This window comes from Serinus canaria, chromosome 10 (genome assembly GCF_022539315.1).
Source record: "Serinus canaria isolate serCan28SL12 chromosome 10, serCan2020, whole genome shotgun sequence".
Taxonomy (NCBI): Eukaryota; Metazoa; Chordata; class Aves; order Passeriformes; family Fringillidae; genus Serinus; species Serinus canaria.
The window spans coordinates 2,516,698-2,542,378 of NC_066324.1; the positions used below are offsets into that span (position 1 = coordinate 2,516,698).

Genomic DNA, 25,681 nt, shown 5'->3' on the forward strand with positions numbered 1-25,681 from the left:
CTCCAGCACAGGGCACTGGATGTGCCCAAGGCCCCGGGACTCAACCTGCTGCTGGCTGAGCAGCCCAGGTCCCAGCAGCAGCTCCTGCCTGCAGAGCCGACTGCCCGCGGCCACGCCTGGGTGGAGCGGGATGAACACGGCTCCGTAGGAATGTGGGGGAGGGAGGGAAAGGATTGCCACCTCAGAATTAAGTACTGCAGTAAACGGCAGCTAGGACCTCTCACAGGAAAACCTTCAGTACTGAGCAGGTTTTCATTTCTTTCCTGCTAGTGAGTGGTGGATGCAATGGTCTGGAACACCCAGAGCACAAACACCGGGTGGCTGTGCTGGAGGCTTCAAGGATCTTCCTTATCCCCTGCCCCCTTGTACCCCCCAGCCTTCCTGCAGAGGCTCAGTTGTAATTAACCTAATTAAACTAATGATCCTAATGCACCCACTTTGCTCTTGTTTTGCAGATTATATGAAAGAATCTGTGTGCAGCTCCAGCACTTGTTCCCTGAACAGCAGTGAAAACCCATACGCCACCATTAAAGACCCCCCCATTTTAACCTGCAAACACTCCGAGAGCAGCTACGTGGAAATGAAATCACCTGGTCACAGGGAGTCCCCGTATTCCGAAATGCCAACTTCATCAACAGCCAATAAAAACATCTACGAAGTTGGTAAGCAGTGGGTGGCACGGGGGGGTTGGTGGATGGTTTTCCCCTGTCCTGGCACACAGATCCTGGGCTTGCCGTGGCACAGGGACAAACTGGCAGGGGGAAGGCCTGAGCATTGGTGAGTTGGTTTGGGGAGCTGAGCCACAGTGGTGGATGTCCAGAGCTGGAAGGGACCCATGAGGATCAGGAGTTTTGGGACTGCTGCTGGTCACCACAGCCCAGTTCTCCTTGCTCCCCCAGAGCCCACTGTCAGCATAGTCCAAGATGCCCGCAGCCGGAGTGCCAGCTACCTTCAGAACCCCTATGACCTGCCTAGGAACAGCCACATTCCTGGGCACTACGACCTGCTGCCCGTCCGGCACAGCCCCACGCACGGGCCTTCCTGGGACAAGCAGTCCTAGAGGGATGGACTTCACTGGGCACTGTGCTGCCAACACAGACTGCGAGGAAGCAGAGGAGAAGCCATTCCTTCATTTTCTGCGGACTGGCAAGGACTTAACATGACATCAGCTTGGGCCAACTGCTGCTGCATGATGTTATTTATAAAGACATTTTTGTATGGGTACCTGAAACTAATGAGAGCCTCCTCCACGTGGGACTGGAGCACATCACCCCAAGAAGGTGTCTTCATGCTCCAGGCAAAAACTCTCTGTGGCGTGTTCTAACCCTGGCTTTGCTGTAAAATAAACCACAAAAACATGCTAAGTAGAAGGACTTCAGGATGTACATTTCTACTGATTGCAGCAAGAAACCTTCTACTGTTAGGAACAAGGTGACTAGGAATATGCTGGAATTTATTTTCATCTTTGTCATGGGAAAGGACATTTTTCTGAATGAGAGCAGGGAAACTTGTCATTTCACTGTCTGGAAAGCTCATTTACTGCCATCACCATGTGCAACCTCTGCAGATCATGCTTGGTAATTAGCATTGAGATTGTCATCTCTGCGTTCAGTACCAGAGAATTTGAGTTGAGGAATATTAACAGACAGTTTCTGTGCAGTTTTTGATATCTTTCCACACATCCCCTGATCTTTGCTAACGAATGGAGTTTCCACAATGAGCCTCACACTCACTTACCACACTTTTAATGTTGATTGGCACAGGTAGGCTTTGATTTTCCTTTTGCAGCTTCTATTTTGGTAGCTAAATCCAGCAGATCTGTCAGGCAGTTTAAACTGCTGCCCCTCCAATTCCTGCCCTGGGACGCTGCAGGTTTGCACAGACCAGCCCTGGTTTCATTTCCTTTCTCAAGGCTGAGCCACATGGGCTTCTCTCTCCCATCTTCCCAAACCATCTCCTCATGATTCACTCTCAGCATGCCACTGATGACACCTCTTAATCTGATGTGCATTACCATGTAGTGCAACTTTACCCGTTGATGATTCTACCTGAAATGTCATCAAATGGAGCTGAAACTGGGTTTTCTTTTTCAGCAGCTGTTTGTGAAGTAGTTATCAAGGGTCTGACCCATGGTAAAATTTTGGACTGAGCCACCATGATATTTTTTTTAATTTATAATCTCTATTGACCTAGAAAGTAGAGTACTTGCCGTTAGTTCCTTGTAGATTTTGAGCATGAAGTAGTATTGACTCTAAGTATGTAATTTTATTAGGCAAATGTGGAAATAGCAAGTTGATTGCCTTTTAAATATAAAAAATATTCTGTTGCACATACACAGTCTGATGGAAGCAGAAGAGGATGACACCAGCCCCGTGGGTTTGCTCACAGCACGATCCCAGGAGTGATCTGCAGGGCTCAGGACTGGCAAGAGGAGCCCTCCAGCTCAGGGGCAGCAGCTGGATCCCAGCTCTGGGAATACTCCTGGATTTTTGGAGCACCGTGGTGGGATCCAGCTGTGTCTCCACAGATGGGCTCAGCCCACACGCCTGGGATCACAGCCCCTGGCTCTGGGCATTCTGCCCCTGGGAGCCTTTCCCCTTGGAGCCAGGACTCTCCAGGTGGTCAGGCTGGCTCTGAACCCCCAGCCTGAGCCTGGACACCCCCGGGACACCCCCAGGCTCCTGCAGGATCCTGCCCATGAGGTTTCCCAAATGCTGCATGTGTGCATGGGGACCATGGCTGATCAGCAATAGCAATTTTGTTTTCCAGGAAAGCCTTATTTGAGATGTAAGGAAACAATTATTTTGTAGGCCCAGTAGAAATATATTTTGCATCCATGAATAGAAAGATTTACCTCAAAAATATCAAGAGAAAGGCAGTTGGATAAGGAATACTCTTGTTAGGACCCACCTTGGCACCCAGCACAAGCAGGCTGGCCTGACCCAGGTTTGTGTGTTGCTGCAGTTTGCAATGAGACTCCAGAGAGCAGAGATGTGCTCAGTTGTTTGGTTTTTTTCAAAGCAGGATTTTGAAACCAAATGCAATGATGTGCATAGAGCTTAACAGGAAAAAAAACCCAACAAAACCAACAAAAAAAAGTACCTTCTTGTATATCAGCGTTAGCTTAGGAAACAGGCACCAAAATGGCAATACTTTTTTAAGGCAAGACAGATTTGTAATATATTTGTTCACTGTGCAAAGGTATCCTACCTTGTACAAAATAAATTGAATTTCTCTCAATGTGTAGTTCTCCAACGTACTCATTTGCAGAGCCAAACTTCCAGCCCTGCACAGATCCGAGCTCTCCGGGTGATGTGGCTGCTCCCCTCAGCCAGAACCCCCCAGGCACCAGGTTAGGACAGAACTGGCAGGATGGCTCAGAAAACCCAGTGCTGCCATTCCAAGTTGGAGTAAACCAAAGGTAAGCAGCTCTGCACACCCTTCTCCCAGCTCCTCAGCAGTCTGACCTCAGTGAGACTCCTGGGAATGCTCAATCCCAGCTGGAAGGGGCCCTGCACACCCACCAGGTGTGGTGACACTGCCCTGGGCCACTCACAGGTTCCCAGGCCTTCGGGTGGACACTTGGGGACCACGGTCACCCAGCAGCCATGGGACAGGACACGAGGCAGCCCAGCAGCTCCCAGGGAGCCCAGTGAATAAATCACAGATTTGCAGTGGAAACACCTTCAGAATTAATGAGTTCCAGGCAATGCAGCCACTGTTATGTGCTGAAGCTTTTCAATATTTGTGCTTCGTATTTCTAAAAATCTTGTTAACTAAAGCCCAGCGTGTAATCTTCTTATTTGACAAGCCACACTCAATAAGCTATTTAAGGCTGGAAATTCATCAGGTCTGAATTTATAGAATAAGTAATTCTAGCTTAATAAAAATGTCTTTAAATCAGAACAATTCCATGTCCTTTCTGCTTTAGAGTCAAAACCTCAACTCCCATCAAAGACAGGAACCACTGACACTCGCTGAGTAATTGTTAAAAGTTGGGGCTATCAAGTATGTAGATGACAGCAAAAACTTTTGGCAAGCAAAGCCCATTTTGAAGCATTATGTGGAATTCCCAGAATCTCAGAAAGCTCCTTCCAGGGCCCAAAGCAGTGTCTGATACCATCAGACAGTTGTCTTCCATGAGCAGGGAGGAGACACTTGAGTACACAAGTAGTGCCAGTTATGGAACAGAAGGATAAATCAGTAGCTGAACAGGACAATCCCCCATTGGAAAGCATTCAGATGGAATAATGACTTGCATTGTTTCTCCCAAAACACCTCTGGTAGCACCTTCCTGTCCCAGGAGTGTCACCCAGCCTAGGCCAGGATCTGCATCCAGATCCCTGCAATCCTTAGGAAAACATAGCACAGACCCCCAGAACAGGAGGCAAAGCATTTCCCAGGTGAGAAGTTCCTTTTCTGTACACACCCCACTGGATTTTGCTTTCAAAGTCCTCAGCCTCCCACAGTGGTTTGTGCTCCCAGCATCTGCACTGCAATTCCATCTGCTGCAGGAGTTTTGCCTAAAACCACACAAAATCCAGACTGATGTGACAGCAGAGTCAAATCACCTGCTTATAGGAATGAGACAAGGAAGCAGAGTGAAACTCATCCTGCATTTCCAGCTGACAAATTTAGAACATGGCTGCCAAAGGAAATCAATTCATTCCAAAATCTGCTCCCGTATGGGCAGAGGATGTGCTGCAAGAACAGCTCCTGCAGTGAGCGAGGGGCTGGGCTCACAGGTCACCCTCAGAGCAGTCCCCAGCGCCACCAGTGCTCCCCCGTTGGTGCTCATGGTCACAACACCCTGCTACACACCTGGGTGACAACACCCTGTTCAGGAGAGATCCCACCTTTCATCAGGACACCACAGCAGGATCCAAAGCTTCCATCATCTGCTGCAGAAGGCAGGAGTTCGTCTCCCACCGGATTTTCTTCCTCGTGGCAACATGGGGAAAAAAACAGGTTTGTAAAAATTATTCAGAGGTTTGAGTAGAGTGAACCCACAGAATTTTCTAAGCTTCAAAGCTTCCTGAAGCTGCCAAAGTGCCCTGGCTACAAACTGCAGCAGCCCCAGGAAGCTGAGAGCTGCTCTCAGGGAAGGCAACTGTGCTACACAACCTTTGCAGCTCCTTTTCCAGGGACACTTCCACTTCATTGTCTTCTCACTGCCTCCTGCAAGAAGCTCATAAGGTAAAACCTTCAGGTCAAATCCCAATTCTCCCAAGAAGTGCACCCAACACCACAGTGAGTTGTCCCCTGTAATTCTTTATTAGAATCATGGATGAATATATTTTAAATCAATCTAAAAAAATAACGAATCAAAGTACAGTACATGCATAAAATACAAAGTAATTTACAAACAGATCAAAATAGCATCTTCAGAACTAATACCAGGAGGAGAAATGGAGTAAAAAACAAGAAGTGACCGACTACAGCAATGCCTTCCGTGTGCCTCACACGTCATGAGCACCGCGAGACAGAAAGGTTGGGAACAGAACACAGCTGGAAGTGCCAACCACATCTGGATCTTCCAAGTGGGTCATATCAGAGTTTGAGAAACGTCCCCTACAATCAATTACTTCCCTATAATTGTATAAATAACTGCAGACATTTGCACAACAGAGTTCCTTTAAATCCTGTGGGAATGCAGTGGCTGTGGCCCCCAATGCCAGTGTCATGCGTGCTCAGGAACAGCACAGAGCGAGTGACAGAAGGCACAGTTCATGTATCCCTGAACAGGCAGACTGGTCAGGATTGGGATGGAGCAACAGACCACAGGAGGAACACATCCAGACAGAGAACTACTCCAGAGGGTTTTGGTGAAGAACATACAGCAAACCACTGGAATAATTTAAAAATACTGGATCAACCAGAACTGAAAACTAAGGCCAGGTAGTGGAAGTTATTCATTCATCAACTCAAGCACTTGTATATATTAATGTATGTGGCATGCATTAATAGAGGTGATATGTAATACGTGCCAACACCCTCCAAGTCTGCGTCCCATGAAAGAAAAAAAGGCATCCTCAAATCCTGATTCCAGCAGCACTGTGGAGGCCAAGCCTCCAGCAGCACAAAGATGCTGCAAGTTCCAGAGCTGGAGTGACCCTTCCTCACAGACATGGCTCCTGCACTCACTTCCTTCACAAGGGGCACCTCCGTGGGGTCCCAGCAGCTCTGCCTCACATCAACCTCCTCTGCAGCAGGTGCCAAACCACAGCACCTCACTCAACTCACGTGTAGCCAGAACTGCTGCTAACTGCTGCTTGTTCAAAAGAAATTCTCTTTTCTCCCCCATAATACCCTATAAAACTTCACTTGACAATCTGAAGACGTAGCCAAAAACATTTAACTTACAATAAAATTGCACTTCAGAGCTTCGCTGAGCTTTAGATGCAGAACACACCTTAAGACAAGGAAAGATTATTCTGCCCAGAGAGATTTTCCTTGTTAACCTGACAGTAATTGCTTTGTGAGGAGCAGGATAATGTCTTCAAGTGCTCTCCAATGGTGTCAGTGCTCTGACTAGTGGGCATCATGTTGGAAAGGGATCAGCTGAGTTCCAAACAATTTACTGAGCCCAAACCAACAGGTCGGTGTTGGGAAAATACTGCAGCCACATCCAAGTAAGAGGTTGATAAACACTGAAATCAAAGTGTTTAAGACATGGAGAAATTCATGGAGAAGGAATAAGCAGTAACTAAACACAAGAATGTAACCACGAGAATTACAAATATATTTAAATCTTGGACCTGGGGAATATACACAGCCTTTTAGGAAAGAATGGGCAATTTATATATTCTGACAGCACTGCATCTTTGGTTTGTTTTCAGTGGTTGGAGGGACGTGGATGGGAACCACGTTGTTGCTTGGGGACATGTCATTCTCACGTCTGTCAGACATCTGCTTCTGGGAAACAATCCGATAGATCTCTGGAAGAGGAGAAAGAGCTGATCAATATGTGCACACCAGCAAAATGCCATCAAAGAGTTAAACCTGGAGGAAAACAGGCATAGCTTTGCAATTTCATAAGTAATGCAATGAAGCTTCCACACAAAGTTCAATTGTGGTGTTTTCTAGATCAGAAAATAAAATATATTTTTGCAACAGAGATTACTTTTTTAACAACTGTTTTACTTTCCTTGAGATAAGACTCAGTAAATGGACGGAATTCACAAATCTCCATGCTATGAATGAGAAACTATGTGCCCATCCATTCCTTCTGAAGGTTCTTAAGCTCCAAGGACACTGTCCAGGGACAAGGTCACATGTTTGCTGATGTATCCACAAACAGGATTAAAGGGAACCATTCCAGATTTCTCTCCCTGATAGGACTGCAAGGGCAATTTCTTCTTGCTGAGCACACCCATCACGTCTATCATATCCAAGCAGTGTTAAATCTTCAGAAAAGGTTGATTTGGGCCCAAAGGGGGAGACTCAGCCCCTGCAGCAGCACAGAAACCCTTTACAAAATGTGCTGTGTGAGAAATATGGGCTCCAGATGAAGAGATCCTTAACAGAGGAATCAGAGAGCATGGGATAAACACCTGCACCAAGAGCCTTGCCCTGTTCCTGGGGCTTGTCATGGCTGATGGTGCTGCACAAAAACTCAGAGCAGCTACAGCAGCACTTCAGCTGCACTGAGAGAGTAAAGCATGTGTAGCACTTCACCCCCAGAAAGGAAACACAGGACACCAAAAATAGAACGTGGGGAACTCACTTACAAATTTGAATTTGAAAACCATTAAAAAAATAAAAGCTTGCTAAAGCTCAGTTTTACCAAAAGCCCCAGCTCAAACTCAGAAGGAACAAACTGTACATTAAAATGGCTTCTTCATATGCAGTCAGGTACAGGTCAGGTCATTGAGGCAACCAAACAAGAACTGAACAGGTTAAAGGATTTTCTGATTTCACCCTTTCTCAAGCTTGCTCTTCTTTCCAACTATCTTACATATAAACAACCTCACAAGTGAAACCCATGAAACCAGACCTGCAAAGCCACCTGCAGCCCGGTGTGTGAATGAGCAGACAGGGTTCAGCTTGGCCCTGTGGCAGCGCTCAGCAGAGCCTGTGTGGGGTGGGAGGAGCAGAGCTGGAGAAATCTGCTCTGCACCTTGAGGACAAGCTTCGTGCTCAGGGCTGGCAGCCAGTTCACTCCCAGTGCAGAACAATGCCTGTTCCCATCAACAGGAAAAGCCTCTGGCCACCTTTGTTACTGGGAATTCTCCCATAGCACCTCCAGCAGCAGCAATTCTCAGTTTCACAGAGAATTTCCTCAACAAGTTCATACAAGTCCCTGAGGTATCACACACTGGCTCCACCCCACCAGCCAGGACTCACACAGGGTGCCCTCTGTGTAACAGCCTCATCTGACAGCAAATATCAGCCCCAAAGCCTTAAAAATAATCTTAACAGCACCAATTCCCTTACTGATAATCTACTCCTGACTCTGGGAACATCTTCCTATGATCCCCACTTCCACAACCTCCCCAGCAGCCCTGCAAGTGAACCCACTGTCAACAGCCCCAAATTTGCTCCTTCTTGCTGTTTTTCTCCCTCCTCTGCAGAGCAAAGCTTGGTGCAGCTTAAATGCTAAAACCTGCCCTTCCCTGGTGAGCTGTGCTGCTGTGGCAGGGAAGGGGAGGGGGAACAGCCCAGACCTGCTCTCACAGGGGCAGAATGGCAAGCAGCCAAGCCTGCACCGAAGTGCTGTGCCCCAAGAGCTCTGGCCTAATGAAGATGTGCCCTTTTTAATGAAGACACAGCACTCTGGGCTCTGCTCAGGAGCTGAATGAGATCTTATTAAGGGCACATTTAGCAGCATGCATCACTGCATAATAGGGAACTGTGAGAGACAGGCCTTGCATTGTGAGAGCTGGGAAAAAGAGACACTGCTGCCCAGGAGGAGCTGGGCCAGGCCTTGGCTGCTCAGCCTGCACTGGAGTTCCATTCATTTTCAGGTGTACAGAGGCAACAAAGGAGGAAATCCCTCGGTTTTTTGATGTTAATTCTCTGATGTTGTTTCCTTGGTGATGGGATTCCTTAGAGATGAAACCACAGCAGAATGTGATGTGGGAACAGAGACAGCACAGAGCCAGCCAGGGACAGGAGGCAGACTCCAGTTTACTTTAAGGATGCTTTATCCTGCTGTGAATGCTCAGGGTGGCTGGGATCATAATACCAGTCTCTCTTATTTGCCAGATGATACAAAGCAGCTTTGTGTGCACAACAAACAGCCCTGGCAGTCTAGACATCTTGCAACAGAAGAATCTGGATAGGGACTATTACTCTAAGTCACAGATAGGAAAGGTCCTCAAAACCTCATCTGGAATCCAGAGCAGGACAGGAAGCCCACCACATGTATGATACATCCCCCTAAAAGTCCTCTATATATGGCAGAAGAAAGAAGAGCTTTTGTCCCTTATTCCACCTGTAGCAATAGATCACATACTCAGGCTGTGCTAATGACACTGGATTTGTACTTCCCATGGCCAAAGCCATCTACCCAAAGTGCTTGATCTGAGAATCCAGGTGTGGATAAGCTTAACAGGGACCCTGCCACACCTCCAAGGGAAGCACCTTCACCAACTTCCATCACTGTCCCAACCAGACCAGCCTCAGGAGGGCTGGAAAGACAACTGGGTTGCTACAGATCTTGGTCACAACACCCAGTTCAGGAGAGATCCCAGCAGCTGGGGAAAGGCTCTGAGCAGCCTGGGGTGTCTGTGGTGCAGTTTCCAGCACTGCAAATACCAGCAGGGCTGGTGCAGCAGCTCATCCTGCCCCTTCTGCCAGCCAGCTCTGCTCACAGCAGCCGGCTAAGCCTGTTGGCTTCCCCAGCTTCCTGCTCCCAAGGACGGCCAGCATTCCACCCACAGGCACTGAGCTGGGAGGCAGCCCTGCCAAACACACAGCAGCCAGGATTCTGCAGGGTGACTCCAAAAACCACATTCCTCAGATGACTGCCCCCCTCGTTCCTCCAAAGTAAGTCATTAAGAGAAAAAGCCAGCTGTGAAGTGAGCTCCAGAACAGCCCTCCTTAGCGTGCCAGTCACAGCCCAGCTGGAGCCAACCTGCTGCTCAGGCAGTGTTCACTGCACCTCTATCTCCCCCAGACAGGAGCCCCTGTCTGGAGAGAGCACATGCCCACTAAGCACAAGTGTTTCTTCTAGCACAGCTGAACTGACCCCTCCTGAACAAGGATCACAAGGATCCTGTTCACAAACCCAAGAGCTCTTCACCCCAAACTCTGTCACAGCAACATGCAGGCAACGCTGACATCCAAGGAAAGGCAACAGCCTCAAGAATCTGTCAGCCCACCATGAGCAAGTTTTCTCACCTCTTCACCCATTACAGACAGTTCTGCTTAAAGACATATTAAACCAGAAAAATAAATCAAACCTCCACAGACTAGAATCCAAACTCAATTTTGGAATAAAAGGTACTCAGGGAAGCATGTGAGGAGAGATAAAGCCCAGCCCCTGCCCAAGAGGTGAGGTGCTTCCCATGGCAGCAGCAATGCATCCTTTGAGCATCACACAGCTCTGAATGCAGCCCAGGGCACACAGGGAACTTCCCACCTCTCCAGTGTCACACAGAACACAACAGGCCAGCAGAAGATGGGGACTGGGAGGTGACCAGACTACGTGGCCATGACAGCCTGACAGCCACCTCAGGAGGGAATAAACACTGCCTGATTTATCTGATGTTGCTTTATTAGTGCTGGTATATGAGTTAATTAACCAACCTGCATCTGAGAGCCCCAAACCCCCTGCAAACAGAAAGTGGGAGCAGCAAGGCTTGTTCTACAAGACACACAGCACATCTGGCCAGATCTGATCTCAAAATCAAGGTGTTCCTGAGAAAAGGGCTATCAAGGATGTGGGTATAAAGGAGAAAGTCTCAGGTTTTGGCACTGACAAGCAAGCAACGTCTTTCTGCTGAAATATCCATGCCCAAATTCATGTGCATTTTTGACAGGACTGCCTCTAGGCATGTGAAGAAAACAGGAAATGCAGCAGGCATCCCAACACCTCAGCCACTCCTTAGTCATCCACCCTCTGATGGCACTGGCAGTTTGTCATGTAGGGAACAAATGTGTGAGCTAACAGAACTTCTTTCTTTTTGAAACAAATTTGTGCAGTGCTGGAATTACAACCGAATGACTACACTGAAGTTAAAAGGGAACACTCATGGTTCAATCAAAAAGGAAACAAAGTTTTATTCATCTAACACAAACATCCTTTTAGCTGGTATCTGCACAGGAGCACTACTGCTTAGGAACCCAGGGTAAGAACACAATAGAGTCAGAACTGTCAGAGGCCTCTTACAATTCAGGATGAAACAAGAAACAGATGGACACAGGCAGCTAATACCCAGCAGCCTAACACCTCTCTCCACTGCCAGGCTGTCCATAAAGCATTTCAAAAAACTGAAGAAATGCTACAGTATTTATACTTTTACTACAGTAAATAACCTCCTGCCTCTATCCTCTCATGCATGTTCCAGTACAGGTAGCAGGACCTTTCTGGTGTGTTTTTAAAGGAATGTCTAAATTGGGTGCCAAAGAGGAGAAGTTCAGAACTAACTAGGTGACAATGTCACAGCAACCAGATCTGATTTACAGACAGTTTGGAAGTGGGGCCACTGCTCATACCAAGCACATCATGTAGCCTGGCACATGCTACACTGGGAAGGAGGGACTTGAAATTTGCAACTGGAAAACATGTTGGAGGCAGTTGGAGAAAATTAGAAACTGACTGGCACATCTAGAACAGAGACACAGCATGCAGAGGAGTGTCTCAGATGTTTTGAAAACAGACTAAAGCATTTGCCAAAGCTGAGAATTATGAAAACTCCCAAAACCAGAGGCCACAGTGTCCCACTGTGCCCCGGCTGCTCAGAAATGCAGAAACCTCATGACAGTGAGTGACTTCCACACCAATTTGTGAATTCCTACCCCATCTTTACAAGCCAGGGTTAAGTTAAGGTTCTCCAAATTGAGTGTCTCAGCTTTAACAAGTTTTGCCTATCTAAACAAGGCTTTAAACAAAAAGGAAGTCCTTTATCCACAGAGCATAAAAATGCAGCACTGACTGCTGTCACATGTTACACAGGCCAAAAGTCCAGGCAGGACTATTAAATGCAACAACAGCAACTCCTGCAGCTCAGGAGTCACTGTGTCTCAAAGGAAGGATCTCTGCTCTTTCATCCCTTTTTCCTTGGCAACTGCTATGGTCACCATTAAAGGTGGAAACAAACTGGACTGACTTCTCCTTGATAAACAATGGCTGCTCTCACTCAATGCCAGCATGAGACAATTCCCTCCCGTGGGCACTCCCTGTAATGGGAGATGGAAACTGAAACACAAACCAGGCTGACAAGAAACCCGGGGCAGATCAAAGTGAACAAGGATTCATTCCCCAGTTCAAGGCTGGCCTTTCAACTGTGACTCTTTGAAACTGGACTCCAAATCTTATGGCTAATGAAGAACGATTAAATAGCAACATTTTAAACGCTTTAAAGGCAAAGAAATGCCTATTTGCATCATATCTGAGCAGCCTTCTGCCCTTCCCCCTTGAAGCACAAAGCCCTGGATGACTCACCTGTCAGAATAGTCTGGAAAGCTGCTTCCACATTTGTAGAGTCTAAAGCAGATGTCTCAATAAATGACAAACCATTCTTCTCTGTGTGGACAGAAATACTATAATTAGAGAGGTACAGCACATATCTGTTTCCCATCTGGAAAAGCTTCTGTACCAGATAATATTTGTAGTGTTCCTGATGAGACACCCAGGTATCAAGAGAAAGTAAAACAAGTTGTGGGGTTTTCCCCCTTAAGTGATGGGAAAGTGACACCACCCAACACCAACACTAGAATTACACCCACTCCCAAGCACAGGTATCAGCTCAATGCTGTGTTACTTTAAGGCACATTTTCCTGCATCAATGAAAGGAATAATCTGTTGCAGTTTCTCTGTCTGAGAAAGTTCTGAGATTTTCTTCAACCTCATTAAGTTTCTCCAGCTCCCACCTGCTAATATATTACAGCAGTTTATTTAACAGGAAGAGAGCAGCAGGGGGAATGACACTCCTCCAGCTGCAGGCAGGGATCCTCACTGGCCATAAACTTTGTCAGTGGAGCTACAGCAAACTTTAATGTGAGGAACCCAGCTACACTCCTGGCTGAGAGACACTGAACCAGAGACTGGTTCAGACTGGGCCTGAACCAAGACCTACAGAAACCAGAACAACTGTTCACAGATCTTAATTACATAACAAAAGTCAGAGAGCCAGTTTAATGAAAGTGTTCAGCACCTGTGTAAGGTCAGTTGGGACACTAAAGGAAAAGCTACCATGTCACAAGAAATTCAAACCTAAAGCCACAGGCACAGTTTCTGCAAGAAGAACAGTGCCCAGCCAAGAGAACAAATCTGGTTTAAGGTGTTCAGGTGCCTCTGGCTGATTCTTGAGACAACTTTCATATTCTACAAGATCTGCTTTCTGACCGAATGTGACATGTGACTCTGAGGGACACGAGTAGCCGCAGGCTTTTTCCTCCTACCCACACCCTCCCCAAGCCAGGTGGGCAGATCCCCAGACAGCAGCAGGAAATTCCTGAGCTCCCCACCTGCGAAAGCCCTGGCCTCGTCGGTGGGGACGGCCCTGAGGTGGCGCAGGTCGCTCTTGTTGCCCACGAGCATGATGACGATGTTGCTGTCGGCGTGGTCCCGCAGCTCCTTCAGCCACCGCTCCACGTTCTCGTACGTGAGGTGCTTGGCGATGTCATACACCAGCAGGGCCCCCACGGCTCCCCGGTAGTACCTGGGCACAGGGGACAGCCAGCCAGACACTGTCAGATCACAGGAGGCTGTGCCATGCTGGGGAACAGCTCTGGCTAGGCCAGCTACGCAAACAGTGCCCAGGGCAATTCCCCAGGGCCGTGGGACAGGACGAAGGGAAGCTGAGCAGACAAATGGAGTTACGCCACAGGGCCAGCTCAGAGTCTGGGAGTGAGGCAAACCCCATGGCTCTGGGGAAACCCTGCATCCCAGACATGAAACTCTGGGCTCTGTGAGAAGCTGCTGTCACCTTCCACCTCCGATCCACTCCTGAAAATTCTCCCCCACCCATCACTGTGGGTGCAGCACAGGCACGGCCCAGAGTGATAAGGAGACTGTAGAGTGACTCACTGGGTCATAAAAATGTCAGCGTGATCTACTCCCTTTAGCAAAGGCCACAGCTCCTTTCAAGTGAGAGCCATAGCAATGCATTCAAAAGGAAACAGGCTGTGTTCTCCCACCCCACAGTTCCCTCCAGCTCTACTGAAATCCAGCTTTAGCTATGCTGGTTTTTAACAATCAAACAAGCACACAAGTGAGCAGTCTTTCCTGGCTGCTACAGGAAGGTTTCTGCTCTTAGGTTACCACTGATAAAACAACCAGGAACACTGATATTCCTTTATCATTCCTTTCCACGGAAATGAGTCTCTCAAAGCTCTTGCATTTTAAACTTGAAATGCTCCCAGTTACGTGTCATGAGAGCACTGCAAAGGAAATCAGTCTGTGCAGGAACACACCAGATCGAGTTTCTGGGTGAGCAATATTTAACCTTTCCACCACCAGAGGTTGTGGGTATTACCCACTAAAACACTAACACCCTGTTTGCAGTTGGTGAGGAGCTGGAAGGGCCCAAAATTGCCCTCCTCAGTCAAAGCTTGTCCTCAGCCACACAGGCTGCACTTACGCTGAGGTTATGGCTCGGTATCGCTCCTGCCCCGCCGTGTCCCAGATCTGAGCCTTTATTGTCTTCCCATCCACCTGGATGCTCCTCGTTGCAAACTCCACTCCAATGGTGCTTTTGCTTTCCAAGTTAAACTCATTGCGAGTGAATCGAGACAGAAGGTTGCTCTTGCCTACTCCAGAATCTCCAATAAGTACAACTGCAAGACAAAGATTACACCAGACTCAGACTCCAGATGTAGATGACACATTGAAAATCACAAGCAAGAAATATTTCTTTTAAAGAAGGAAGCACGAAGGAAAAGAACGAAAATGGCACCATCCTTCTCATGGATCTGCTGTCCAAGTCTCAACATTTCTGGAAAACCAGAGCTGCCACATTCACCAGCATTTTGAACAGATGTTAGACTTGACTTTCAGTGGCCTCCTTTGCCCAGCACGGAACAACATTCCTCTTTTAAGAACAATGTACCTGGCTGTCACTGCAAACATTGGTGACCAGTTATATTTTCTTAAACAATACTAGAACTAAAAACCAAAACACAAACCCTACAACCACACAACTGGAATCTGCTTTGCTGAAGAAGTCCAAAACACAGGTCAAGCAGCAGAGTCTGCTTTCACTTTACACTCCTCATGCCTTTGCCAAAGAGACATTCCCCATTGGGGCAGAAATTTTTTTGAATGAAAAGAGAACCAAACCAAAGAACCCCCAAGGCCACCATCACCCTGCCAGCCAGTTTGAAACATTTGCTGAGCCACAGCTCTCAGCCCTTCTGCAATCTCCACTGCTGCTGTGGCACCTGCACACATCAGGCCACAGACTGAAACTGCTCAAAAAAGCTGCCAGGGGATCGCTGAGCCTCACAGCTGGATCCACCATTCCCTGGCTCAGCTTGACTCATCCCAGCACCAGTGCCAAGCAAACTAATTGGAAGGATTCAGCTGTGCTTGACAAGAGACTGACAGAAGGTTCAAAGTCCAGTTCCTGCAGGAAAAACAGCATCACGAGGATTCACTGCATTATCTTGTAACCCTGAGTGGAAAGGTGCAAGTTGAATTGTAACTTAAAACTCAATACCAAGAGGCAGAACACTGGATGAAATGTACTCACAACCAGAGTCACATCGGGTGATCCTACGGCCTTTAAGATTCCAAACCAGTAGTGAAGGAAAGGGAAGAAAAATAAGAAAAATAAAGTATTTGAGAAGAAAGGCCAATAATGAAGTCCAGCAGTGAATTAATGCCAGTCCAAGCAAAAAAGTGCACACTCAGGTGACAAAAAACATTGTGCCTTTGGTTAATTAGAAAAAACAACTACTTGCTCAGTAACACACATCATTAACTGTTAAGACACCACAACACAGTTAAAGATTCTGAGTGGTACAACAAAGCAATGAGTGCACCAAACACACTCAATGACACAAACCCCCCGTGGAGCTCAGTCTAGCAGCAGAAACACTCCCATCTGCTGCTGCAGCCCTCTGCAGCTTCTGTTTAAATAATGCAGAGCAATTCTTTGCTCTGACTGGAAGGGCAGAGCAGCACCTTTTAAACTCCCTCCATAAATGAAAATTGCAGAAAACGTTGGCTTCAAGCACAGCCTTGTGCAGAATACTTCATTAAAACAAACATCTTCCCAGCTGTCCGTGCCAGCTGACTCAGCACGCAGCCGGCCAAGCACAGGAGTTGCAGAAAGCACCCTCTGTTAACCTCTCCTGTGTAGGAAGATCACAAGTGCAGGTAGGTGTCAAGGCCCTGTGCTAAATGCAAACAGGAGTCTGCTTTCCTACGTGCCAGGTCACTGCTGAACAGCTCTGCTGGCACAGAGATGCTACATCCTGATAAACCCAGTGCAGGGGACAGGGCACCACTTGCATCACCACCCCTGGCAAACAGCCACAGCTTTTCTCTGCCACTGGCAAGTCACTTCTTCAACACTGTTTTGGCAGGTTTGGACCATGGGTTAGATGACATCATGTTTGTATTCACTGGGACACACAAGTTCCTAGGAGAAAAAGGTTGACAGCTCCCTTTGCACGGCTCAGTCCTGCTATCACCCAGCAGTGGCCAGAAGCTTCTCTAAGCAAGAAATGCAATCCATGTTCACCATTTCCTTTTCCCAACAGGATGCATACCTGTTAAGTAAGTATTCCCTCAAACCTGTTCTTATAATTCAGTGCAAAGCCCACCTTTAAGTCATTTAACAATAGAGGGATCCCTTTAATTCCTCTGCCAGGTTTTTTCCCTTACCGTGTCTGAATCCCACATTGCTTATGTTCTGAATGGTTTCCAGCACCAGATTAATGTGTCCCAATTATAAGGGGAAAATAATACCTTCCTCCTTGAAGTCAGCTATTTCCTCTACTTAATTGGGCCATTGCAGCTCCTCTTGAACACAGGCACGAGGACAGCTTGGAATGCCAGCAGGCGCCCAAGACTCCTCTCACCTTCTGCATTTCTGCCAGTCTGGGTATCACTCTTCAAATAAAATTATGAACTGAAACAGTTCTAACAGCCACTTAGGTTGTGTTATTAATTTCAGTTTTGCTTTCCTTATCAAGCCACCATGTTTTGATATTTTATCCTACACAGTGTTCCCATGTATTACATTCTTAACATAGAAACGCAGTAGGAATGACCCTGGATGGCCAAGTCCCATACTAAACACCCCAGGCAAACAGGTCCTAGGAGGGAAATGATGTTATCTAGGCCAAGATAAAGTTAATTTTTCCTGCACATTGTCTCTTTAATTGGGCTTTTCTTCCAGAAACTCACTCCTAATGGTTAGAAATTGCCTTCTGATTTTCGGAAGGAATTAGTGGTCAGCTGATGGTGGTGTCCATGTGCCAGCATTCTCCATTAGCTTATTAGTGTCTTCTCCCAGTGGTGTTTAGGCTTGGGGTATTTACTGAAAGCAACCACAGCTTGTCTGGGCTTTGCTGTATTTGCTAAATACAAAAACTTGTCAATTGGTTCCATATAAACACATTGTTCATTTCCCTAAACACCTTCCCTACAAGTTTTTCAATTTCTTTTCAGCACAGTGAGAACTGCACACCTTGTTCTAAGCCAGATCTCCCTGTGATGCAGACAAGAATTTCAGTATTTCCATCTCTGTGTTTTAGGCACACCTGGAGCTGGAATTATTTCTCCTGACCATTTCACCTTCATGGCTCTATCTGCCTGTCATCAGACCTAATTGTTCAGCTTTAGGTTGGCAAACTTTTACTTTACCGGAGTCCAAATCCTCAGGGAGAAACCCTTACATCCCAAATCCCAACTTATCTGGAGGACCACAGTCCTCATCTGCCCACAGCTCTTTCAGCGCCACACTTCCTCTTCCTCTGTCCCACCCAACTTGCATCACCCACAAATTCCTTTTCTACATCAGCACTGGAAGGAGGAAGGTCTGAAGGAAACATTTTAGCCAGCTCAGCCACAAGACCCAGTCCTGACATTAATCAATAACCAGCCGTGGAGCACCACCTCCCTCACAGCAGGGGCACCTTAGGAAGTTGCACAACCAAGGAAAATTGTACTGGCACATCTGAAAGTCATGGAAATAATTTCCCGGCCTCAAGAGACTGATTTAGTGGTAGGACAGTTCAATACTTGCAACCACGTGCTTTTAATCAATGATTTGACTTTCTAGAGCATTTACCACCCCAAACATTTAAGACAAGCATACAAGCATTCAGTGGAGAGAAAAACAAAAAAGAGTATGAAGTCCACAGTACTGTATAAATTTCACTCTGTAATTCCAGATTTATTTCTGTAGAAGACCAAAATAAGAACTCAATTTCCCATGCTGCATGAGAAGCAATTCAGAGAACTATGTCAAAAAAGGAGTATTAATTTTTCACCAACATTCCAGCTCACTCACACAATTTTTACTTCTGTAAAACCTGTAAGTTTAAATTTTTCAGAAAATATTTTAATCATCTCATAAAATATGAGATCAAGTTGAAAACAGAGTCCAGCAGCACTAGCTTGTGTGGCAAATGTTATTGTACAAGTCACATATTACATGACCTAGGACAAGTACACCAACACAAGGAAATCACCATGTCTAAAACTTGTCTCTGCACTGAGCTCTGCCATTAAGAGACACATCCATAAAAAGCTTGGACATGATCCCCAGAAGAACCTGCTGATGGATACCTCTCCCTGCCCACTTCAGCTGGAGTTCAAAGAGCATGTGAAAAAAATGACTTGATCCTCCACATCACAGCTGGCCATAAACCCAACATGGTCATGACTTATTTTAATCCCCCTCCTCAGCTGTGCCCCATTTTATTCACTCTTTTTCTGTCAAAAAGAGAACTGGCACCCCAGAGGCCTTTAGGGCAGGGATTACCCTCCATACAACCAGTAACACCTCCCAACAGCTCTGCAGTAAATGGCTGCACCAGCAGCTTTGCTGCAGCACCAAAGTGCCTCCACATCTGAGGCAGTGAAAGCCAAGGGCTTCTGCCACTGTCAAACCAATAAATGTCATGCAACCACACATATATCCAAACACACAAGTAAAAATGTGTCTTCTAAACCCCAAACCAGCAAGCTGGTTCAGTTTCAGAGCATTTCCTCAATATCAAAGGGAGAAGTTGGAGAAATGAACATGATGCAAAGAAGCAGAGAGCTGAAGCTGGAGTTTTTCCTGGCAGTAAACTGAACGTCACCAAAAGTCAGGTCTATGCCATGAGTCTGCCCCAAATCCAGAGTCCTAGATGGTCCAGGTGCAAACATAATCATCCTGAGCTTTGTCCATAGAAAAAAATGTCAACATCTTCTACAAGTGAGGGTTCCTTTGATAAGTGCTCGTCTATTGCAAGGACATTGATCAAAAAGAGCAACAGGTTCCTATGCTAAAGCCAGGCTAAATTTATTAAGTAATAAAGTAATATCTTTATATCATTATTATATTTTCCTCCTGCTAAAATTAGAGCATGATTTCTATGAACTGGACTTCATAGGCCTTGTGTTTCCTCAGGGGCCATTCTGGGAACAACAGGCACTGCTCTCAGCCAGACCCCAAAAGTATGGAAGAATACAAATGACTGGAAGCTGGACAAGAAGAATTTAACAGGAACTGCTTTTTTCCAAGCTAGGCTTAGCCTTTCCTATATGCTGAAGTGTTGCAACACAGTCAGGAGAAGCATATTTTGTAACAGGTCCCTGGATTTTACCATACAGCAGCACAGGTGGGCTCAGCTTACACCCAGCAGCAGAGTCAGCCAGATTTCAACACTCAGCTGCAGTCAGGGGCTGACAGGACAAAACCAGAGGTCTCACAAAAGAAACGTGGCAGTTCAGCCCAGGAGACTAAAAGACAGCCAGACTAGAGAACATCACACGATTGTTTTAACCAGGTCAAACTCTGAACTCAGTCCCACCAACCTACCCATACAGTCCCTCCATAAACCCAGAAATGTCCTGCTGGATGAAGTGTCCTGACAGACCAACACCCAGAGTCTGACTCCAAATAAGTGATGTCCAAAAACCATGATATGTATCACAACAAACAGGCTGATCTCTGTCCTAGCCAGCCCCTGCATCTTCAAATAAGCTATGCCTTCAGACTTGCTAGTGAACCATCACACTGACATGCCCAAAACAAGATTTTCTTGCTTCTATGAATTCATGCAGGCTTTCAAATCCATTTATAATATGCATGGCAATGCACCACTCCAAAATTTGCATACACACCTGAGGGACTTTGTCCTTTTGCTTTCACCCGCTGCCCAGTAAAAAAAGCATTATAGATATCCAGAGAAATTATGACAAACAGGAGATACTTTCCCTATTTGCCCTTATCACTCGCTGTTTAAATTTTAATGAAGCTGTACATCAATTCAGTATAAGGGCTATGAATCCATTAGGTCTCTTTTCTGATTATTTTGATATCTTTCTCCACCTTTTTAATTCTAGAACATCCCTTTCAAAATTGGATATGTCTACATTTCATTTCTCATGCCTACATTTCACCTCAATTCCCAAGATGCTCATGTCTCAAATTCAAACACTGACTTAACATTGTCCCCAGGTTCCCTTTTCCTTTTTCAAAAGATTTACCTATCCCTTGCCTTTTTGACCAGTGCCTGGCAAGGAGACATTCAGTTCAGAGACCTACTTGCAATAATTTCCAGATCATTCCAGAGTGCTGACAGCTTGTTTAGAACAACCATCACCTCTGGGAAGTTACAAAAGTTTCCACGGTTTTATTACTTTGCATTTTTGTGTTATTTCAGCTGCCACATCAATCCCAGTTAAGTGGCATTGCATCAACTTCCTGCAGTCCACTTTAGGCTGGAAAAACCCAAATCATTTATCTTCACAACAGCATTTTCACAGCATTCCCTGCATCCCCAACAGCTTCTATACACCCAGCTAAACAGAAAAAGCTTCAGCAAAGGCAATCAATTACATCAGCTTTGCACCTCTCCCTATAACTGGATTCCAACTTTATTTTTTTCCCACTTTAAAAGGCAGCAGGCCAAATGAAAGATAGGAGCTCCCCCAACACACCCTGTGTCACTGATACTCCCAGGCTTTCACAGCTAAAACATTAATTCCAAGCCCACTGACAGAACTGCATGAACAAGGGTAATCCAATGGCTTTGATAACCTGCACACAAGCACCTACAATAACATTGCCTGATGCCATTAAACCAGTGGTCAGCAAGGTTCTTGCCAGGGCTGCAAGCTGAGAAAAGAGCCTGTTCTGGAACTTCCTGATTTGATTTCCATAGCAGTACAGATGACTGATTTATAGGTAGAAATAATGCCACTTTCCACACAGAGTTGGATAAAACAACCACCACCAAAGAAAAATGTAATTCCTCAAAGTGATTACAGAAGCTTAAAGGTACAGAAAAAACATCAATGTTTTCCTTTACCTTCAAAGGGTCTCTCACCATTACAACACAACAAGCAATGCTCTTAATCCTAAATTCAAATTTACAAAACCTCATCACAATAAACAATGACTTTTTTACACTACTTTGCTTGCTTTTTCAGTGGGATCTAAAAAACTGGATAGTGAACTTTCAAAACATCAGCACTTCTGTACACATTTCACAGCAGGCTACATGAACCTGTCCAGCAGGCTGGTGTTTTACTCTGCAGGGAGTGAAAATTGAGTATTTAACAGCAACCTGGAAGGCTTTAACCCAACTGGGCACTGCATGGCAGACTGGAGGGGCATAAGCCCTGGAAAACAAGGTACTCCTGCCCTTCCCTGGGGGAGCCAGGAGAGGGCAAGGCCAAGCTGGACAGGGCTTGGAACAACCTGGGATACTAGAAGGTGTCCCTGCCCATGGCAGAGCATGGAATGCGATGATCTTAAGGGCCCTTCCCACCCAAACCATTCCATGATTCCAGGAGCATTTTATGATCTCAGGGTGTGGAGCAGCAGGGACATTCCACTCCTCGCCAAGGGCTCTGAACACAGAAGGCTGCAAGCCGGACCACTTGATTAAATTATCATCTACCAATGCTGAGTATATCTCACCCACTCTAAAGCTCTATTTAACAGATGGAAAGGGTTCTTATCAACCTTGACGCGTCCTTATCAGCCCTGGGCATCCTTCCTGGCGATCTTTGCTCGCCATCCCGCAGACCGGCCGCCGCCTCAGCCGGTGCCCAGGGCAGCCTCGGACCGGCGCTGACACCAAATCCCCGCTACCAAACCCGGCCCAGAGCTGACATTTTGGGCTGAGGGAGGGACACCCGAACGGGGCCCGGCGATGCCCGGAGCGCTCCCCCCACCCGCCGGGACCCGCGTCAGGGAGCGGCCCCGGCCCCGCCCGCGGGCCCCGCTGCTCTCCCGCCCGCCCGCCGGGCCCTGCCCGCCTCACCTTTGAAGAGATAATCGTACTCATCGTCGCGGGTGCCCATGGCGGGTGGCGGAGGAGCGGGACCGGGAGCGGAGCGGACGGGGCCGGACCCTCTCTGCAGCCGCCGCAGCTCTTCCGCCCTCCGCGCTCCGCCCGCCCGCCCACAGGCGCTTCCGGGGCAGCGGCGCCGCCGCACGACCGCGCCCGGGGCAGCGCCGCGGCCGCGCCCTCAGCGGGGTTAAAGCGAGCGGGGGTCCCGCCCGGCCCCGCGGCTCCTCAACACCGATTACCCCTCCAGCACCCCCGGGGCTAGCGGCCGTGCTGAGGCAGGGGAGGGTGAAAGAAACTAGAGGTGGCCGGGAAAGAAGTGCGACAGAGCGGTTCCATGGTGTAATGGTTAGCACTCTGGACTCTGAATCCAGCGATCCGAGTTCAAATCTCGGTGGAACCTGAAAGCTTTTCTTTCCCCCGTTCGGTTTTTTTCTTTTTGGCTTTTTGTGCCTAAACGATACCCGGGGTTTTCTGAGCTGCCCGAGTGAGCCCACGTGCCCAAACGATGGATAGGCACACTGAGCTCCCCCCGGACTCCTGTGCTCAAGCAATGCCTGGGCACACTCCATCCAGCATCTCTAAGCCTCTTCCCAAACAAGGGATGGGCGCACTGAGCTCCCAGAAGTCCTGTGCCCAGGTGATGGATGAGCATGCTCTGAGCTCCCCGGGCCTCTTCACACACCGTAATAATCTCACCTCACCTCTTGCCTGGGGCTCACCAACCTTAACCCCATCATGGGGTGGGTGTCCTTCTCCTGCCTCAGGGGTGGGCACTTGGCTCACCCCAAAGCCACCCACAAGCACAGGCGAGCTTGGTGTTGGTTGGTGGGAAGTCCCCCAAGAAGATCCCTCCTGTGAACTGAGCTGAGAGAGGCATATGAGCTTGTGGTGGAGGTATCTGAGAGGCCAACAAGCTCTTTCAGTTCATGAGGTGCAAAGAAGCCATTAACACAGGCCCCTTTCCCACTGCCACCCCTGCCCACCCTGCTTCTCCCTTCCCAAAAGGTTGTCTGGTTCCCCTTGTCTGCCCCTGTGCCATGGGAGACACCAACTTTGTCATCAGCTTCTCCTGGTGCAGGCTTGAGGTCGAAGCAACAGAAGACAAAAATAGCACTTGTGTCCAGATGATTAAACTGAATCCCTTAGAACTGCTCTTTTCCCACCAGCCTGCCCTCAGCAGCAGCATGTTTGCCATCACTGCAGTCAGTGGCTGTGTCATCATTCCTGTGTGTGGAAAGTAACCCCCGGGCACGGGCAGCAGTGCTGTGCATCAGTTACCGTCTGCTGGCACCATAACGAGCCAGAACGTGATCCTCTGCATTTAAAGATAAATACTTCATGCTGCCTCTGAGCTTCTGAGTGGGGAAAACAGAACATTAATAACAAAGACACCTGATGTGTGACCACAGTGTGTCCCTTCAGAGGAGGACAGAGGCTCCCCAGGAGCATCAGTCTGGGCTCACCCACATCCTGCTGCCAGCCTCTGATGTGCCCTGCACCTCCAGCTCCACACAGGGGATAGTGTAGCGGTGAGAGCTATAAGAATCTGTGTTGTCTTTGGATTCATCCTTTTTATCTCCAGCCAAACCCAGAACACACATAATCTTGAGCCTGAAAATGCCCATCCTGCTCCTGCCACCTTTCTCAATCCTCTGGCATTGAGTAGTACATCAAATGGATAACAGATACTTGTCTGTGTAGAGGCTGGGTATATTTATAATTCAGGAGCTCAGGTTTCCATCTCATATCCTATTTGCACTTGTCCATTGAACTTTGTTTTTAAAAAGCTATTAATTTTCACTTGATGTTTCTCAGACCTGGTTTCATCCTCCAGAACTGCTGTTAGTCCTAAAAAGCCTTAAAATAACACAGACTAAATACTTTTAGTTATCCTGCTGTAAGAGCTGTTCTCCTTTTCACGCTTTGGATTGTGTTTGTGAGCCTAGAAACACCCTTTATTTACATTTTTCATATGTGCAAGCATGACTTCCTCTTGCAGCATATTGCAGATGTTCCTCATCTGGAACTGACTTATCCTACGCAAGAGTTTAGGGCACACGGTGAGGACAGTGGCTCTTCTGACTTAGGTAAAAATCACAGTCCCCACACTGCTGCAGCACTGTCACTTGTTGAGCTTCAGCCATTGTAAAGCAAAGGCACTTTTACCAATGATTTTTAGCAAAACACGAAAAGTTGGTGCAGATTGCTATGGAGTTGGGCAGCAGAAGGGATTACTTCTAGCTAAGCCTGTTTAAATGCAATTGATCATTTTAAATCAGAGTCTTCATGGTGGAAACTGAAACAGTAGAAAGAGTTCTGAATCTAAACAGAGCAAGACATGAGGAGAGCATTGAAGTAGCAATGAGCTCCAGAAATTAAAGTTTTATATTCTGTTCAGTCTTGGGTTTGCTGTTCAAGCCCCAGAGGAGAACATTCAAACCATGTCACTGTCAGCACAGGCTGGTTTGGGCTACTCTGCTCTTTCCCTGTGTCCCCTTCCAGAGCAAACTGCTGCAGTGATGGGATGGCCTGGGACACCTGTCGTGCACAGTAAACACAGCCAGAAAGCAGAGGTCAGGCCTGGAATAACAGAGACTGTGTGCTCTCCAACTGACAGGTTTTAATGTGAGAACAGTCACTCAGCACTGGCATTTCTGCTGCATTAATTGCCATTAGTGTCATCCTTGCAGGAACGCTAAATTCATGGCAAACCTTGAATTAGCACGCTCTCATAATTCCTAACTTAGGCAGAACCATTTGCAGAGGCAGCATGACCCAAGCAACTGGAGCAGAGACAAGGAATGATACTCAGCTGGGCCTTGGATGTTCAATTTAGCAAAGAAAAGAAGCAGAGGTCGCACTCATAACTGTGTATTTATGGGTCTGTTCTGGAAATTCCCAGAGCAGCTGCCAAAAAGAGCCCAGCACCATTAAGGTGCAGATGTGTGTCAGGGCTCCCAGCTCTCAGCTGCCCAGCCCCAGGCAGAGTGCATCAAGCTCTCCCTGCATCCAATTCTCACTTCATTCTCCACTTCCCTCTTCCCAC

General features: G+C 47.3%; 4 protein-coding genes and 1 non-coding gene across 7 annotated transcripts in view; 3 read left to right on the forward strand and 2 right to left on the reverse strand.

Moving 5' to 3' along the window:
• MEGF11 (multiple EGF like domains 11) overlaps positions 1 to 5,719 on the forward strand; it is a 254,555-nt gene extending 248,836 nt beyond the window's left edge. For all 3 annotated transcript variants that reach the window (XM_050978234.1, XM_030228390.2, XM_050978233.1), the window contains 2 exons: positions 456 to 662; positions 900 to 5,719. In XM_050978234.1, the coding sequence (XP_050834191.1) occupies positions 456 to 662; positions 900 to 1,060 (368 nt within the window). In that variant the 3' untranslated portion in view covers positions 1,061 to 5,719. The remainder of the gene's footprint in view (positions 1 to 455; positions 663 to 899) is intronic.
• Positions 1 to 10,401, forward strand: part of RPL4 (ribosomal protein L4) — a 342,845-nt gene extending 332,444 nt beyond the window's left edge. The window contains exon 10 of the mRNA XM_050978256.1: positions 10,225 to 10,401. Coding sequence (XP_050834213.1) covers positions 10,225 to 10,386 — 162 coding nt within the window. The 3' untranslated portion in view covers positions 10,387 to 10,401. The remainder of the gene's footprint in view (positions 1 to 10,224) is intronic.
• MTFMT (mitochondrial methionyl-tRNA formyltransferase) overlaps positions 161 to 25,681 on the reverse strand; it is a 431,560-nt gene continuing 406,039 nt past the window's right edge. Inside the window, exon 9 of the mRNA XM_050978258.1 lies at positions 161 to 381. Within this exon, the coding sequence (XP_050834215.1) occupies positions 349 to 381 (33 nt within the window). The 3' untranslated portion in view covers positions 161 to 348. The remainder of the gene's footprint in view (positions 382 to 25,681) is intronic.
• On the reverse strand, positions 5,252 to 22,772 carry RAB11A (RAB11A, member RAS oncogene family). Its single transcript, XM_050978259.1, has 5 exons — positions 22,606 to 22,772; positions 14,751 to 14,946; positions 13,636 to 13,829; positions 12,611 to 12,691; positions 5,252 to 6,938 (listed from the first exon to the last, which is right to left on the reverse strand). Exons 1-5 carry the CDS (start codon positions 22,643 to 22,645, stop codon positions 6,799 to 6,801), a joined length of 651 nt encoding a protein of 216 aa, XP_050834216.1. The 5' UTR covers positions 22,646 to 22,772; the 3' UTR covers positions 5,252 to 6,798.
• Positions 22,964 to 23,035, forward strand: TRNAQ-CUG (transfer RNA glutamine (anticodon CUG)). Its single transcript has one exon. It is a non-coding gene; the product is annotated as a tRNA-Gln (tRNA).

Excerpts from the sequence above, each read along its gene's own strand:
- RAB11A (XM_050978259.1), bottom strand. The coding sequence starts at position 22,645 with ATGGGCACCCGCGACGATGAGTACGATTATCTCTTCAAAG. Across the intron at positions 14,947-22,605 it reads GTACGATTATCTCTTCAAAG|TTGTACTTATTGGAGATTCT; the intron begins GTGAGGCGGGCA and ends TTTGTCTTGCAG. Across the intron at positions 6,939-12,610 it reads TTTCCAGACTATTCTGACAG|AGATCTATCGGATTGTTTCC; the intron begins GTGAGTCATCCA and ends CTCCTCTTCCAG.